At 40.2% G+C, this 18416-nt stretch overlaps 1 protein-coding gene across 1 annotated transcript in view; it reads right to left on the bottom strand.

The window, feature by feature from the left end:
* gucy1a2 (guanylate cyclase 1, soluble, alpha 2) overlaps positions 1-17350 on the bottom strand; it is a 31532-nt gene extending 14182 nt beyond the window's left edge. The window contains exons 1-4 of the mRNA XM_067508608.1: positions 16103-17350; positions 10710-10771; positions 9599-9723; positions 6866-7776 (exon numbers count right to left, since the gene is read on the bottom strand). Coding sequence (XP_067364709.1) covers positions 6866-7776; positions 9599-9723; positions 10710-10771; positions 16103-16420 — 1416 coding nt within the window. The 5' untranslated portion in view covers positions 16421-17350. The remainder of the gene's footprint in view (positions 1-6865; positions 7777-9598; positions 9724-10709; positions 10772-16102) is intronic.
* Positions 17351-18416: the final 1066 nt, after the last annotated feature.

Genomic DNA, 18416 nt, shown 5'->3' with positions numbered 1-18416 from the left:
ATCATAGCACAGGGAAAGAGGAGAGTGATTGAAGGAAGAATGGAGGGCAACAGTAAGTTAGTGCTGAGGAAATTAGAACAGCTAAGAATGTGGGGTGGGATGACAGAGGTGGTTAGGTGGAAGGTGAAGAAAAAACATTCAAGAGAATGGGAACAATTCTGAGAAATAGCAGTACTGAGAAAAAACAATCAAATAATAACAGCCTGATAAGACAGTACACTCCAAGTAAACAGTCACAAGGAAGCAAAAAGAAGCCATGACTGAACTTTACAAAGGGAAGAAGCAGAGAAGAAACATACAATGTATTTTTATAAATCAGAGCACACTGTAAGAAGAGGTCAGTAGGTTATGTCTACAGTAGTACATAATGTAACAGTGAAACTTCTTTGTAGCACATTGTTAGATGTTTACAAAGAGCTCTTGTTCAATCTCACTGCATTGTTACCGCAAGAAAATCTAATTTTTAAGGGAGTTCTGCAGCAGTAAGTGCATAACTCTTTATTGCATGTTACAGTGTATAATGACACACTCTATACCACGGCATAAAAGTAGTATGTGTGTAGGGCTTGTGTAGTAAAAGACCTCCATTACATTATTTATGTTCTGGGCTGCCTGGTTAAAAATATCAAAATGTCAGCATGTTTTCTGCATATAACCACTGGATACACCACTACATGGCATTAAAGCTCTGCAATAATAAAGCTTTTTTTAGATCAAAATAATCACATCAGATCAAATCGTCAGTGAAAATTTAAGATCCAAATTATGTTCCCAGTGTTACACAAGTTACCTACATGAATGTAATATAAAAGAGACCCCCAGTCAGAGGTCAAAGCTACCATCGCTGTAGGTACTTCCAAGTCCTTAGTAACTGACTAGATTAGCAGGCAGCAGGTTTTTCCAAACCTTGACAGAACAGCAAGGAATTAACTTTAGTTTCTTCAGAACACAGAGCTAAACTGGAGCAAATTTGTTTTCCAATCAGAAAAAATTTAAGTGGCTGATGAATTTTGTCATTGAGAATTTCCTTTCTCCCAGCTGAGTCTTTGCAGTCAGACCAACAGAGGTTAGTGTTATGCTGCGCTAGTCTATGTAATTGGGGTTGTTCTCTAAAATAGAAATGCCAAGGCAGCAAGGACTTGAAAAATGGAAAAGATGTAGAAAAGAAAGCAATGGAGAGAAGGCTAGCAGGAGGTGGAAGGGACAGCTAATGTCTGGACAGCTGGATTGCCTTTCTGAGCAGACTCTGGCATGTCAACATACTCTCATTTGCATGAACAAGCACTGGGCAGAAAAGAGTCAGTGAGTCAGTCTCTCTCAGCACTCTCTCTCTCTCACACATACAAAATGCTGCAATGCTCTTATCTTGTCAGACCCTGGTTATATTGTGATAGTACCTTCTACTCCCACAATAAAACATGTTCACAACCAAAATCACACACTCACATAACATATAGTCTAGATAAATACATTACAAAAATACACGCAACACACATACACACATTTGCTTGGGATGTCTTTGTACCCTGCTGTTTTGAAAGCAAAAGTCAGCAGATTCTTCAAAATGCTGATTTCATATAAAATAAAAATCCCCCTGTAATTTAAATTAATTTTATTCCTGAATTGGAAAAAGGTGCAAACTTGTGAGAGTCCCAAAAAAATGTTCTTGTCTGAAAGTAAAAATAATTCGGGCATGGCACCCTGGTGAGACACTAGCTATAGACAAAAGTTATTCAGAGCTAAGTTACTAAAATGAGATCTCTAATGTAATATTTATTTTTGTTGGCATGTGTCTGTGAATTGATAAATTTGATGTAATAAAATTCTGAGAGGAACTGAAAAATCTTTAGGATGAAAAAACCTTTTGACTGGTCAGATAATGTTCACAACCTGCAGTTACAACCTGATAAAGACATAAAGATATTGCACTTACTGTATTTCATGTGAGAAATATCTACATACAGTAGAAGAAATAAATATACTGAGTGTATTAACACATGAACACACACTTACACTAGCGCACCTTGAGCCACCCGATTTACATACTGGACAACGTAGCTCTAGTTATAAGAGAAAGAAGGAGGAAGCTGGAAGAAGGCTACTACGTAATGTGTTACTGTTCATTTGCTTTTTTCACATGAATTGTTGAAACTGACCTCAAGGTATTCTCCAGAAAACGAGTCTCTCTTCTCAATGTGAACCAAATTAAAGATCTTAACATCCTCAAAAGATACTGTAGTAAAACACAGTAAGGTAAAGAAAAACATAAAATTGAATTACTTTAGATGCATAATGTCTAATGGTGTAGTATCCATTATTATGTCATCTCATACACGTTGTCAGGAACAGTGCATGCTGATCAATGTGACTGCAACTGCAAAAACAACTCTACACTAACTCAAGTGGACTTGTTTTTATAACCCAGGGCAACTTAAACCAGTCAAACGTACCAAAATGAAAGTTATAGCTCATTTTGTTGTAAACTGAAGCAGTATGCTTAAATCTGCTGGGCATTGAAAAAGTGCCTCTAAACCTGCTACATTTATGTTTCACACAAAAAGGTCTTTGCTATGGTCATTATTTTTGGTTCCACCTTACTTGTTCCCTCCACACCTCTCTTTCCTCCTCTCCTGTCTATTCACTCATCTGTTCTGTTGTAAATGTATCAACAGCAGACAGAGAGGGCAGTGATTTTCAAAGCACCCTCTACTGAACAAACACAGCCGTGATTTATCTAGAAACAGATCAAAGGTGTCACTAATGTCAAAATTCTCTCTGTACTCAGACACGCAGGTGCAAGCATGTACATAAGAACAAACCTTATACATATTAACTGGTGTAAAAATGTCATATGAAACATTTGGATTTGTGTCAGAATACTTAAAACATCACTACTGTATTTTGTCATCTAAGACAAATGGTGGTTCAGGCTCCAGATTAATTCTTCACTTTGTTCTCCCATCTAATGCTCCAAATATACCTTTGGTATTTCTGTTGTAGTTTAGGATCATAAAAAAGCACTGACTCATCCTAACCAGAATTTTGACTCTTCGACCCAAAGAGTCTGGGAACTTTTGGAGGCAGGTGTTGTGATTCATGGATTCTCTGTCATATTCAAAGGGTTATTTTTATGAGACAGAATATATCATGGTCTAAGCAAACCTTCATCCACAGCTTGCTCCCCAAAAAGACATGGATATTTATATTTCCCTTATAACACACAAAATATTCCACCATTTTTACATTGTACATGAAATTTGAAGGTGTTAACTTGTGTATTATGTCCGACAGCCAATAAAACACAAGAGCTGAATATATGGTGAAGTTATTGTATCACTGTTTCAGGCATTAATTAATTTATTAGCAGTCAAACAGTCAAATGTGTCAAAAAGAAAGTTTTGGCTCATTTTTTTTAATATGCTTAAATCTGCTGGGTGTTGAATAACAACGTAGCATGAAGACTAGCCAGTGTAACATTGTGCCTCTAAATCTGCTACATTTCAGTTTCACAGAGACAGCAAGATTCGAAAAGGAGGATTATTGTAAAAATATAGGAATGTGGTGTGAAGGAAATACAATGAACAAGATGATGTACTGGTTAAAGAAGAGGTTTTGACAGTGTACCTTGGGTACATTCCCCTGTGTGCTGACTACAGTGCTCACACAAAGCACACAGACAGAGAGAAAGATGAGATTTGACCTTTGAATGTTTGAATGTCTCTTGCACAGCCCATGTCCTCAGGTAAGGAAAGCAAAGAAGTCAAACTGAAAATTCACTACACGCCATACATGTCATACACAAACACACATCGTGTAGCACAGGGGATTGTGGCCTCTTTACCTTGGTCTGTCGCCTTTTCTCATTGCCCTTTCTAATGAAAATGTCCACCCATCCTTTCTCTCTTCTCTTGTTCTGCTTCTCTGCCCAGGTTGCACAAGTTGCATTTAACCAAAATAAAGAAAAAGCATGTCTGCCCACTTTACACCACAAATATAATTATAAGGTACAACACAAATCATTTAAATGTCTAGTTGATGGAGCTTGGAGAATGGAGGGACTGTCTAACTGACTACAGTGCTGCTAGTTCTGATTACTAGTGACACACACAAAAGGGAACACAAAAGGCAGCTACACTGACCCAGTGAATCCAGCATGACTGTGCTAGATTACTTTTTCAAACCAAGGACTGTGAGGAAGAGAGAGGCCCGAAAGAATGACAACACCAACACTTAGGCTAATCCTGAGCTGAAATACAAGCAGTTACTGTAAGATGCAGTTTCCACTTCCATACCAAAGAATTTTGATATGCAAGTGAAAACAAGACAAAGGGGAAGACTAGGTGGTAGAGGGGATGATGCTGAATTTACAAGGGACACTGACCGAGAGAAGATAGAAGTAAAAGAGGAGATGTCCTGAAGTGGTACTTGAGGATTGACTGTGAAGAGGGGAATCCTGCTGCTACTCCTGGGAGCACGAGGAATGTGGACATTGTAGGGTGTTATCGTGCCCATCTGCATGCACGTTGTTGTCATCTTTTTAAATTAATGCTAAAATCTGAATTTGGATTATTTCACCAAAGCAAGACGAAAATCAGCAAAAAAAATACAAAAGTTAGTTTATATCTTCTGACTCTTTACGTGACTTTTAAGAGACATCTGCAGAGACTAAAATCTTTGAGTAATGCAATGCCTATAACTGGATTTATTCAAAACTATAATTTGCATAGGAATAAAAGTATGTTGCAAACTGTTTAAATTAAGTCTGAAGTCCTCCACATTTGCTAGATGTCCTTAAAACCACAGAAAATATCATCAATGTATCTGACCCTAAATGTATTGTATAGACCAATACAATCCATCTTAAATTTAGCTAGAATAAAATTGGCATAAATTCAAGCTATACTAAATCCCATTGCAGAACCATATAAAAATTGATATAATTTTTATCAAAATCATACTGGTTACTTGAACAATAAATTGTTTTCATATTTCAAAAGTCTTGAAAGGTGTGTAATTGTTGTGGTATCTGTAGGATGGTATTTGAAAATGTATATGCCTTGTATTTATTTGCTGATTGTTGTTCTTACTTGGCCCCTTATAAGAAAGGAAAGGAAAACATGACAGGACCTTTAACCACACCATCTGTCTTTGGCTGTAGACCTGTGGTGCTGTTAATTCATGTCTTGCCACTGTGTATAATACATAAAATGATGTAATTTTCCTGTCAGTGTAAGCTATCACTGTTAGGTAAGCCATTTTTGTAAGACACTGCTGTAATTGGCACAGCTGTTTACTAGCATGACACAAGTAAAACAATGCTTAAATCATAATGATCTTCATATATTGCATACATTAACATTCATATCCATCCATCCATTCATTTTCTTTGTCCTGGGTCAAGGAAGTCTGGAGCCTATCCCAGCTGTGAATATGCAAGAGGCAGGGTAATCCCTGGACAGGTCTCCAGTCTATCTCAAGGCCAACAAAGAAATTCATACACATACATACAACCATTCACATTCACATTTACACCATACAGTAGCACTGTTTGGTGGTCATTCTCAAATACACAAGAATCTCACCAGAATTAGCCCTAAGTTGAAAGCACAAAGTCAGCGCACAACAGTATGCTTAAATCTGGGAAGAAAAAAACAACAGTGCAAAAACAACCACTCACTACAACCAGGAGGAATAAATAAAGGGCTCAGAGAATCAGCATCAGTATCTTTGCAGAAAGTCCATTTAAGTGTCCTTTCCAACTGTGATGTTAAAATACCAGAGATTAAATGATACTTAATGTTGAAGGGTTGTTTGTTGTTTCTTTTTAATTTATACAATTTCCATGAGGAGTGTGTAGATCATGTTAGTTTGAAAGACAGTTGGCTCCTTTATCGGCTTCCCCTCAATACAACTTGTCTCCACCAGTCCACATCCACTCAGTAACTGTACACTTAATTTAGTCTGATTAAATAAAAATGTATCACAACTTTTTTCTTCAAATATATTATTGTGTTTAATGTGTTTGTTAAAGCCAAGGACATACAGTGCTTTACTCATAAGTACAGTACACAAACACACAGCAATGTGTTGTGACTAGACGGATCAATCTCTTCTATGTGAGTTCTATTCAGCATCAGGGTGTTTGGTGTTGTAGCTGACAGGCTGTGGAGACTATCCAGTCAATAAAGACTTAGAGCTCCCATGCTAAAACATCACAGGCTTGGGGGTGTGGAGCAACATTTAGTGGAATAGTTTTCAGTTCGATTTTTCCTTATTGTTTTTTAATTTGGTGCATTCAAATTTTACCAGTAGGTAGGAAACACTGCTACTCAAAGACCAAAAATAGGGTACAACATGCTGTACACCCGTGTAAGTTGGGATGTACTGCATCTTTAAATAAAACACTCCAAATTCATGATTGACAATATAGCAGCACAGAGATTAGTAAATTCTTAAGGTCTCTATTTTGACTGTGACTGCGAAAAGTGAGAAACAAACTATGAATTAATTACCTTTGCAATAAAACTGGTGGATTTCATTGTGTTTGCAATACAATTATCAAGCAGAACCATAAATTGTCTCTCCCAAGTACATCTACCACTTGTTGTTGTCCAACTATGTTAAACACACAAAAGAACTCCATACCCCAGCATTTATCGTTGATCAACTTCAATGGGGCTAAACAATTATGACTTGCTTCTTTTCGATAAATGTATTACTGTTTCAGTTTACAGAGCAGTTAAGGGTTCAATATATGGCAGTCTGAACAGAAACTGTGTGACGGTGGCTATTAGAATAATTTTGGTAACATGTGCTTTGAAAAAAAGAATTTTAGCCACAGTGTGTCAAGGTATGATAGTTTTACCTTCTCTTTGGTGCCACCCTGTGTGATATCAGGTCTGGTACGGATGGTAAATGGAGATGCGAGCTTCAGCAGGATGCCATGGAAGGAAGGTTCAATCTTGGGTGAGACAATCTCAAAACAGTCCCTGAATGAGAGGCTCCGGTGAGGCTCAATGCGTGCCTGCCGTCTCAATCCCTCTCCTAGCTGCAGAAGCTCCATCCGAGGCCCCAGGACAAGGTGAAAGGGAAAGGCACGGCAAAATGTGGCCAGACCAATGCGTAGATCACTGGGGTTGGTGGAGAGTGAGGGGGGGGGGCGTTTAGTGCTTACAGAGGCTGCATTTGGGAGTGAGGAGAGGGAAGGAGGGCATGTCTCCTGGATTTGGAAGGACATGCAAACTGATGGAACAGAGGTTGGGAAAGGAGAGGGAGGGGATGGAGATGAGGAGGGTGAGGCAGTGGGGGATGCAGTTGGGGTGGGGGTTGTGGAGTCACCGTCTGTGTTTTCTGTATCTTCATTGGGCAGCAACGGTGTAAGAGGGGGCACTTCTTCCACCTCAACTTCTGAATGAAAGATCCGCTTGGCAACTGCTCTGATCAACCCTGGCATGACCAATCCCACAACAGGGGCAGGGTTAAAACAATGAAGGAGCAACACCTTCCCTCTTCCATCTCTTTTTCCTCGCTCTCCAACTTTGTCAAAATTTCTTCTTCCTTTCTCTTCCTCGTGGGGATCCTTGCACTGGAAGGAGGGACTCTCTGATGAGGCACGGCGCCCTGTGGAGGTGCGAATGTGTTCCAAAATGGCATCAAAGCCATTGAAAAAGTCCTGGAGGTTGCCACCTACAGCCCGAAGTACTCGTTCATTTTCTTCAAAGCAGAGTCCAAAGAATTCCTCCCCAAAATGCTCTCGCAGCTCACAGAAGGGTACTCCTAGAAGAAAGGTGATGCAAAACACACAAATTCTAAAAGTCATAATCAGTGATACTGACACCCAACCAACCCATATGAGTATAGTCAAAAACACAATGAAGAAATGCATTATCAAATATTGAACAGACTTGCATCTTACTTTGCTGCCTTTCAGTGTTATTTCTCAATGCAGAAAGTGTGCATAATGATTTCCTGTTAGAATCATCTTCTACATAAAACCTAGCTCTAGATATATTTTGGGCCAGATTTAAATTCAGAAAGAGTAATTTTAGGCACATCAAAGCTTTCCTAAAATAATGAATATTGATAAGTTAATATAATCATGCCACATGCCCACTGACTAAATATAAACTGAAGAAAAAATTGGATTAAAGGATTACCGACAAATGAAAATTAACATTTTAATATAAATAAAAGCTTGCACCAAAAAATAGAAGGGAACCACAAAAATTCTAATCTGTACACGATGATAAAGAATTTGGGAGGCCTTCTTGTAGATTTGCACAACCACACAAACTGCCTAAGCCTGCCAAAACTGAAATAATTTAACACAAAATAGTTAGAGCAGTACAGGTGAAAGGGAGCGTGAATCTGACAACTACTGGTGTCAGTTTATTGGTGCTGATGTACATCATGTTCGATCTCATGGCCACGAGATTTGGGTAATGACTAAAAAATGAAATTGAAGACACTGCAGGAAGGTTGAGCTCAAAGGAACTTGGAGTTAAACTATGAATCCAGTTGAAATGACACAATTGAGGGGATTTGGGGACAGACACGGTCACTGGGAGTAAAGTCTCTTGGATGTCTTTCTCTGGACATATTCCATATACATGGGAGTTGGAGTGGGACGAGATCCCAGGGCAGATCGAGAACATGCTGCAGGGATTATACATCCCATCTGGCCAGGGAACACCTTGGGATTCCCCAGAAAGAGCTGGAAGATGACAGTAGGGATGCAAATTCCTGGGCTACATGCTTAGCATCACTCGTGGATGAACAATCAACTGCACCAGGTGAGTCCTTCTTTACTGATGAAAAACAGTCCCAAGTTTTGGTTGTGCAAAAAGCTGCTGCTCTTCTAAAACACCTTCTATAATTAAACATAGAGTCCGAGCACAAATTGAATGGATGGCGAAGAGCAAATTTGGTCTGTGTTTTGGAGTATGTGGTCTTAAGATTTTTGAAAAAATTCAAAAGAATTGAACAAATACAGTTGCAGTGTTGATGCACGACAAGATGGTGGTAAAAGACACTACTGTATATAGAGGCAGAAGGAGATGTTGATTGTACAGAGGAAGAACAAAGCTTTGCTTAGTGACTCAACAGGACAACTTGTGTGTGTGTGTGTGTGTGTGTGTGTGTGTGTGTGTGTGTGTGTGTGTGTGAGTGTGTGTTTTTGTTAGACCGTAAAGACAGTAAAAGCCTTGAGAATGAGTCATACAGAGTATGTGTGTGTGTGTGTGTGTGTGTGTGGGGGGGGGGGGGGGGGGGGGGTTGTGTGTGTGTGTATGCGTTTGCATGTGTCAATATTTGCATATTTGTGTGTACATGCCTGCTACCTAGGTTATGATTTTGTATTTCCCTTTTTCTTTAAAAGTCTCTGTGTGTTAGAGGTCTACCCTCTGGAGGATGGATTCATGTGTGTGTGTCACACATGCACACACACACACAAAAAAATACCAATACTGAAGGAAAGATACACACATTCACTACCAAATCAACTCAATATAGAGAACACCCACACATTTCACCCTTCTCACTATCAAACACAGTAATTTACTGTATAAATGTCATACTTTACTTCACATACTGTACTTACCCAGTATGGTGGCCATGTACTGTAGGATTTGTAGGACATCTTCCTCTGAACCAGAATTTTCTAGAAATGAGCATTTTTCCTCTCTCCTCTCTTTTCGCCTTTCTTCAGGGCCAACTTCCTGACACCTGTCAAAGAACACAAACCGAACAGACTAGGATGAGCCATGATTATCCATGAGATCATCACTAATTTGCTCATAACAGGATGTTTTGGGTGTCAGAAAAAATCTGACTGTTTACAACCTGACACCAGTGCTGTTACCAGTCATTTGGGTTAGTCTGCATAAAAACACGATCAGAAGCTACCATTTCATGCTGGGAGCTTCTGAGAAAGGTTTCGGATACTTACTGTATATAACAATAAAGTTTGCCAAGAAAATACTACTATGAATTGAATATCAACATGTACACAGACCTAGAATAAAGTATTATTAAAATTATTTTTGGTAATGCTCAATAATTTAGTCCAAAGCCACCCACTGGGCCAAAGAGACACAAACCAGTGTAGAGGCCAGTGTAACAAAATTTTAATTTCTTCATCGCAAAAGAGACTAATTTGTTACAGTGTGGGAATTGACTAAGGTAAACCAAGTGTCTGTTCCATTGTACATCATTCAAGCAGAGAAAACTTACTTGACAAAAAGCATGAGGAAAATAAAATCCAAACAGAAATCCCAGTCCAGTGTCTGTGTTTGTATGCAGTATGTGCCTCATGGACAATGTTAGTACCTGTTGTGTCCGGATGAATGAGTTGGACTGTTTTGACATAGAGGGACAGTGAAAGAGAGGCACAGACAAGAGGTGAGAGAGTGTGTCTACTGTGTGTGTGTCTGCCTATTTGAAGGGAAAAGAGAGGGAGAAGACTGGGAGGCAGCACAGGCTGTGAAAGGCTCACAGGCTGAACAGGTGTACATGTGTGACAGACCGATTGACAGACTGAGAAGTGAGAAAAATAGAGGCAAAGGGAAGAAAATGAGTGACGGGCGTGCTAGGATAAGGCAGCAGGTAGACAGCAAGTGTTAGAGAGAGAGAGAGAGAGAGAGAGAGAGACTGAGTATGGAAATGAATAAAATAGGACAGTAGTCATATAAAGAAGCAGCATGTGATCATACCTGATCTCTTGTTGTCTGTAGTATTGCAGCGTTCGCTGTAAAGCCTCCTGAACAGTCTGTGTCTGTAAGCAGAGGTAAAAATATTAGACGAGTATTGATATAGATTAATATGTATGAGTATGAGTAAAAATTAGTATGTATATTTCTATGTCCATTCATGGTGTTGTTTCTGTAGTTATGTCTAAATATATTTATCATGCAGAGAAATAGAGGCTACTGAATTGTGTGATTGTAGGGCAAAATGATGTGAAAAAATGGTGAGATGGTGAGTGTTTGGTCAGCGCAATGTGTCCTCCAAGGGCCATATAGTTTATTTGTTCCAACACGGACATAACCCACAGGACCATTTGATTTAATTTTTGGATTTTATGCGACAATTTATGGTAAATGTTTTGTTAATTTAGGCACTAAAATAGTTGGTTAACATTGTGATGTTGGCTTGTTGTTGCATTTGCTTCCATATCCTGAACACCACTAACAACTGAGAATATTTTAGCAGCCAGAGCTGCATGAAACAGTGGCTGTTTAGACAAAACTATTTTCACCTTTAGCAACCGTACAGCAAGCTGCATGTCACTTTTACAACAACAGCAGAGGAACGGGCACTTCATAGAAACAACTATGCAGACCTGACAGGTAAAAATGCCCAGTGTGGAATATTTTCACAGACTTTTTCTGAGAAAAAAACATGCCTTTACTCCCAGCCACCTCTCTATTCCCCACTTACACATTTGTGTGAATGTCTCGAGTATTTAAGTGTGTTCTTATACAAAACAGAATTGGTGCTTCTCATGAAAATCTCCTCTTACTGCGTCCTTGATTCAGCTACTCATTTACCACAGAACATGCACATTACAATGTGTGTACACTGGATTCTACAACATGACCAAACACACAGGCGAAAACTGTTATCAGTCGCACACACACATACACACACATGTGCAAACATACCATACACATACATCATCATTAGTCTACATTGTTGCAATTACCGGCATGTTTACTGTACACACACACCATGATACCACACCACACATTAATCTCACTCAGTCACATACACAATGTGCTTAGATGGTACGTTTGGTTTTTAGCCAGTAGACCAATCTAATCTTGTTAGGGTGAGTTGTTAAAGACACAGCGTCTTTTCTGAGAACAACAGAATCATTTTAATAACTTCAATGGGTTTAGCTGACTGCAGATTTTAAAAAATATTATGTAATCATGGCAATGACGAAAGCAGGGAAACATGGTGGTGACAATTTCTTGGATTCAAATTATATGGTGTCCAGCCAAAATTAAAGTTTTCTTTTAAGAACCAAACTTTTCTTTGTTTCTGTCCTGCTTTTCTCTTGTCCACATCTTCTTTATCCAAACCCTCACTGTTCTGTTTGGGTCTTTTTGCTCCGTTTCTTTGCCTCGGGAGGCGAGCAAAAATCTACCCAAAACTTTCTCAGTTTCTCTTCGTCTGCTTCTATGCCTAACTTTCCATGTGAGGTTTCGTCACATCCTTAGCTTTGTTTTCTCCCTGTCTATCTGACTGACTGATTCCTCCAACACACGCACACAGCACAGTGGACCAGCTCCTCCTGACCTCCTTTTATTTCACCGTCCTCCAAATTTCCATTAGCATGAACTGGTGGGGTCTATGATCACAGAGTTATAGGTACTGGTGCTTTAGCACAGTTGGAAAGCTACCACAATTATTAAAGAAAACAGAAACTCATGCACCAGATGAGACCCTGCAAGATAAATCCCAGCATGAGACACATCAGGCCTCTCTGTCAGGGAGGAGGCAATAATAAAGCAGGTACAAAGAAAGCAATTCTGTTGCAATCTCCTTTACGACAGGTTTTTTTAGGCTGTCTCTGAGCATAAACAGCATTTAATGTGGCTATGAAGCATTGCAGTGTTTGGAGTATAACGCAGCAGTGCATTGTACGTGCAGTGTGAATATTTTCCTTGACTAGGCAAAATTATTGACTATATCAAGCTGTTTTCCCTAAAAAAAAAAGCCAAATGCACTTACACTAAATCCCTTAAGACAAATGTGTGTTAAACCAGTGTAAAGTAAGGTGAAATAGATGCATGACCTAAACATGTCGGCATCACTGTAACAAGTTAAGCAATTGGGGGCCAGAATGAAAACAGTAAAGGATTCAGAAGATTACGTTTATTACAGTGCATTTGTTAGCGTTACTATCTAGGTAGGTCACAGTTTGAAGTAGTTATTATAGGAATACATTCAAAATACTGTAGCATGTAACAATGACAGCTACACATTCAACAAATCAATAGTTTAAAGCATGATAGCTTAAAAAAATAATTATATCACGTAGGGTTTTTTATGATTCGTACTGAGGTTGTTATAGAGAGGTTAGAGTGAAGCTGGAGTGGAGGGAAAATTGGTGTTTTAGCTCATTAACATACAGAATTTGCCTTGAGTAAGTTATAGTTTGTCTTACAAATCTCTGATTACATGTGGTATACTGGTATGTTGTTTTCACAAATATTGACTAATAGATTATGAATTTGAAGTATTCTCAGGTAGGAATTAAAACACTGAAAGTTGTGCAGATCAGTTTCTTCCATTACATTTTAAAAACGCCAGTTCCAAGCCAAATAACCAAATTCATAAAAGGCATACAAGCTGAAAACATCAAAGACCTGGTAAACTTATAGACGAGTGGAGAAATTTCTGCAAAAATAGGGAAAATGTGTAGACATACAGCATAAAGTATTCTGATGAAAAAAGCAGAACGTAAATGTTTGCGCACATTTAAAGGACGTCTTCATTCATATTGAACTTTCTTCTTTTGGTTCTACTTTGAGTAATATGTGTTAAAAAATGCTATTAAACTTCCCTCAGTTTTCACTATATCAAAATATCTCTCTGCTTCTATTTAAGAAACGCCTCCAAATGACATCGCTTTAAAGGAATACTTCAGTTCAGATGATGTCATCTCATTGCTCACACTATGTATTTTGTAAACAGGGTAGGCCTGCTTTTCCAGGGCTCCAACAAATGACATCATCTGAACTCCTAAGGATGAAAAACGTTGGAGGAGTTTTTCAGCTAGAAGCAGAGAAATATTTTAATATATGGAAGTCAAAGGGAAGTTAAAATCCATCAATGCACAATTACATCCTAATATATTCCTATTTACGACATAAATTAAAATTTTTCCAAGTACAGTTAAAATTAAAGTGTGCAAACTTAACAGCTCTATCACGGTCCAGCTTAAAATACTCACACAAACACCCCTCATACAATATTCAAAGACCTTAGATAATTCACCCTTTTCCTGTCTGTGTGTGACTACAGCAAATCACAACAATGACCCTTGTATCTGCGGAAAGAAACACTTGCTTCCGTGCAAACACATAAATACACACTTTTCCACAATGTTAGCTACATACAGTATAAATGCCGTATATCCCAATATACTCTATATGCATTTCCTCTAATCTTTTTTAACAGATCTACTAAAGCTCGCAAGCTAAAGTTGGCTCTCAGTGACCCACTCTCATATGTACCAACTTCAGATTTTTAGCTGTGCTGCTGAATTTCATAATTTGCGCATTTTGTGCCTCAGCATCAAAAACATTGGCAAATACTGTTCTCCTACACCAAATTCTTTGCTACGTGTATTTCTCACAGGAATGGGACCACAGGGTTTTAGAATTTGTAATCTGCAAAAACACACTGTTTTCCCACAACCCCCTGTAGTCTGATGAACTCACAGCACTGGGGAATGTCGGGAACCAACATAAATAGATGTGGTGCATGTGAGCTCAATATTCACCGATTAGAGGCGATGACTACAGCACAAGAAAACTTGCTTATCTATCTATCTATCCATCAAGAGCCCTATCTGTCTGCATTCACATTGACTCCTTCAGTTTTGTGAATAAATGTTTTCTTTCCATCACATGGACCACAGCTTTAGCTGTTTGTTTTAATGGAGTTTAAGAAATACATGGACAAAGTGTCAACCAAGCATTATTTGTTCAACATTCAGTCCCATTTTGGTCATTACTGGAGCCACAAAAACATATTTAGGTATCTTGGTGGAGTTTAGGTGCAATGAGCAAGGGACAAAAATGGCTTTACATCCGATAGGCCTTTATACACTCAATCTGGTGACATATAAATCACCTCTTTTAAACTTAATAACTTTTTAATGAAATCACAACTGGAAATTTTAAATTCTATACAGATAAGAAGTGAATTTAGCAAAATATTTTAACACTATATCACCCGCTCTGGTGGCCCCTGAAGGGACAAGCCTAAAGCCATTGACTCTGGTCTACATGCACAGCATGAAAATAACAACAGTGCAAATTAATACAGAAAAGAAAGTTTGAAACACTGAACAAGCAAATGAGACCAGATATGTATATCATCAGAATTACATTCTACAGGTGGTTAAGCAAGACAGTTACATTGAGATGCTAGTGTTGCTGTTTTGATGTATACATAAACAAAAAAGATCAGCAGCTTTCCCACAGCGGTGTTCCCCACGTTGATTTGGCATGAGCTTTATCCCAGACCCCCTTCCTGCCGCAACACTCCCCTTTAATCTGGGCTCGGGACCGGCACCAAGGTGGCCCTTGGCCGCCTCTGATGTACTTAACTTCAACATGGTATACCATCACAAAGGCCCATACAACAAAATATGACTAATCACACACCATTCATCACAATTTTGCTAAGTTATAGTAGCTGCATTATTAAATTTCAGCCTGTAGTACAACTGAAAAGCAGGAAGAACTGAAACACACAGACACGGCCCCTTTGTGCACACTCTGCACATCATTACGTACAATGACACGACATGAGCTTCATTTCTCTCTCTATCCCTCACAACAACATATTTATTATATAATCAGGCATGATTCAGAGGTGAAGGATGAAACAGAGGCTTTTTCATAGACAGCACAGTGCACATCATATCATGATAGGCTATGAGGAAAGACATTGCCTGGGATTATGGTGAATCCTGCTATGGTGGACAAATGCTGTCTTTTCCTGGTCTTAAAACGGCTTTGGGGACAGCTGTGTTAAGTGGAATAGATGCCTATTGCTTTTGGGGGATCTTATTGACTGTTTCTCAAAAAATCTGTACGGTGTACCAGCAGACATTGATTAGATCGATAATGACTGACTGTACCTTATCATAGGTATTTTATTCGAATTCACAACAAATGAATGGTAAACCAGAAGGTAACATTTAGACTCCAGGCCTATATTATAAGATACTGCGTTTACAATTCAGCACTTGTTATGCATCTATTTAACAAAATGAGCATGTTGTAAACAAGATAAGCTGCAACTTTCTGTAGGTCTATTTTTATGATATTTGTGAGCTCTTCATACTGAACTGGACTCCTACCGTGGGTGAGGTCAGCCGCCTCAGGCTCTCGCCAAGCGAGTCCAGGTTCACCCGTCTTCTCCTGGTGACCCTCTTGTGGGGTCCACCTGGTCCTTGCTGGTCCTCGCCCGCCGGGCACGCCGACCTCTCGGCGGTACTGCGGCCGTTCCAGAGCAACGCTCTTTGAGAGGAGGAGAAGGAGGAAAACGGGCAGCCTCGGGTCTCTTCTGCCGGCTCCAATCCGCCGTCCCCTCCGTCTCCCCCGGGGCTTTCGAGCCCGCAGTCCGAGCCCACTGAGCTGCTGAAGGACTCGGAGGAGATCTTGCGCGACGAGGACATGGTAGTGGTGGTTGTGGTGATGGTAGTGAGGAAGAGGAGGAGGATGTTGATGATGACAATGGTAGTGTTGAGGATGATGGTGACGATGATGATGCTACAGCCGGTTCCGTACCACGTCCACCTCTACACCGGGGAGTCATCAGATTGTGGGGGGGGTGAAAGGGGTGCTGAAGGGTTCGGGTGGGTGAGGGGGTGAGGTCTGTCTGTATAGAATTATGAATGCATATGCGTGCGACAACATCCAGCTCTGTGCGTGTCTATGTGCAGATGAGATGCGTCTGAGACTAAGCAACGTATTCAGAGGCGGGGGGCGGGGGGGTCAACCACGAGAGCACTAATGGCACGCAAACATTTATGTAAGGGGAGTAAGAAGAGTTGGGGGTATCGCCTCCTAAAACACGTCCATGGGAGGCCAGACACCCTGAAAAGAATGCTTCAGATGAGGGTTTTATTTTAAAGCCGTAACTGTCAAAACTGCAAAAGAGAAAAATGACAAATGTCGTCCACCGCGGTAATTCCGACACATGTTTTATTCCTCCCGCAAACCGTGAATCTTGGCATCCGAGGAATGTGGCGTCTTCTCTTTTTCTCCCGACTTTTCCGGAGAGAAATCCCCAAAGTGGCGGCAGATGTGTGCGCTTCCCTCTCCCGTCCTCTGCGGCAGCGCTTCTCCTGTGTGTCCGCCAAGCAGCAGTCCTCTCATCAGTCATCCATCCTTCGCCGAGACTTCGCACCGCTGCAACTCGGCTTCAATCACGTCTCCCGTGGTCACTGCTCGGACTGTGGTGGCAGAAGCGAGAGAGAGAGAGAGAGAGAGAGACAGAGAGAAAGAGAGAGAGAGAGAGAGAGAGAGAGAGAGAGAGAGAAGCTCGCGCGGGCAGTCAACAACAGCACGCGCCGGGTGTGCGGATCAGAGCGAGCTCGCGCTGCTCTGCGCGGTGGTTGACCGGTAACACATGACCGTGGATGGAGATACAAAAAGTGACGATGTATTTTAAAGGATTGAGCTACATTGCGACATTAAAAGGAGCGCAGCAATAATCAGCACGTGTAGGCAGTCTGCATCATGACAACATGTTCTGTCCCGATTCGCAAGTTTAAAAAAATGTATTCAATGTGCTTTCTGCACAGGGTTTTAAAAGTACAGAGGTCATGACTCCCAGTCACCCCACCTGCCTATAAACATTTGACATAAACCTTAAAAACCAACGCTTATGGTGTTATGTGCTTGTTTAAAACATCTTAAGTACACATTTTAGTTCTGTATATACTTTTATACATGACAGGTCTCCATTCCTTCTCAGGAACACTCACATACACAAACTCACAAACACCTGGACACTCTCCAGCACAACCACAGTTGTGGCCATTGAGCAGCCCCACTGGAGTAATTGGGGGTTGAGGGCCTTGCTGAAGGGCACCAAAGCGGTGTTAGTGAAGGAGGGAACAAACACTGCTTTGGGGTTTTACCCTGGATGGGGACAGAAGCTGCAACCTCTCCGCCACAAGCTCACCCCTCTAACATTTGGTCCACCACTGTTTAAAACCTTTTCTTCACTGTACCTTGAAGAGACATTCTGCATTCCCTTTCCCTACAGCCCAGGTTAACTTTACAGTTCTCTGAACTTCAGCTGCCCCAAAAGTCCTACAGCCATTGCATGCAAATTGCTTTTTATTGAAGTAAAGTTTGATGAGGGTAAGGTTAATCCACCACTTTAGCCAGTCACAACAGCAGCCATGTTATTAGTCTCCATAACAACTGGGTAAACACTATCAGCTTACTAAGACCGTGTTATACGCTTAAAAGCTTGAGGAAGAAGCCAAGTGGGATTGTTCAGTCGAAAATTTTTTATTAGTTGGTGTCCTGATCTCACCGTGTCAGGCAGCTGTTCACGACCTTAGTATTTTTTCTGAGATACATATAATAAAAGTCTAATTTTAGGGCCATTCATACCTATGGGTGTATTATCTTCATCCTCAGACATTATCAGCTTTT

Source organism: Channa argus, chromosome 6, assembly GCF_033026475.1.
Source record: "Channa argus isolate prfri chromosome 6, Channa argus male v1.0, whole genome shotgun sequence".
Classification (NCBI taxonomy): domain Eukaryota; kingdom Metazoa; phylum Chordata; class Actinopteri; order Anabantiformes; family Channidae; genus Channa; species Channa argus.
Note: the sequence above shows the minus strand (reverse complement) of the source record. Positions and strands in the feature narration are given on the sequence as shown.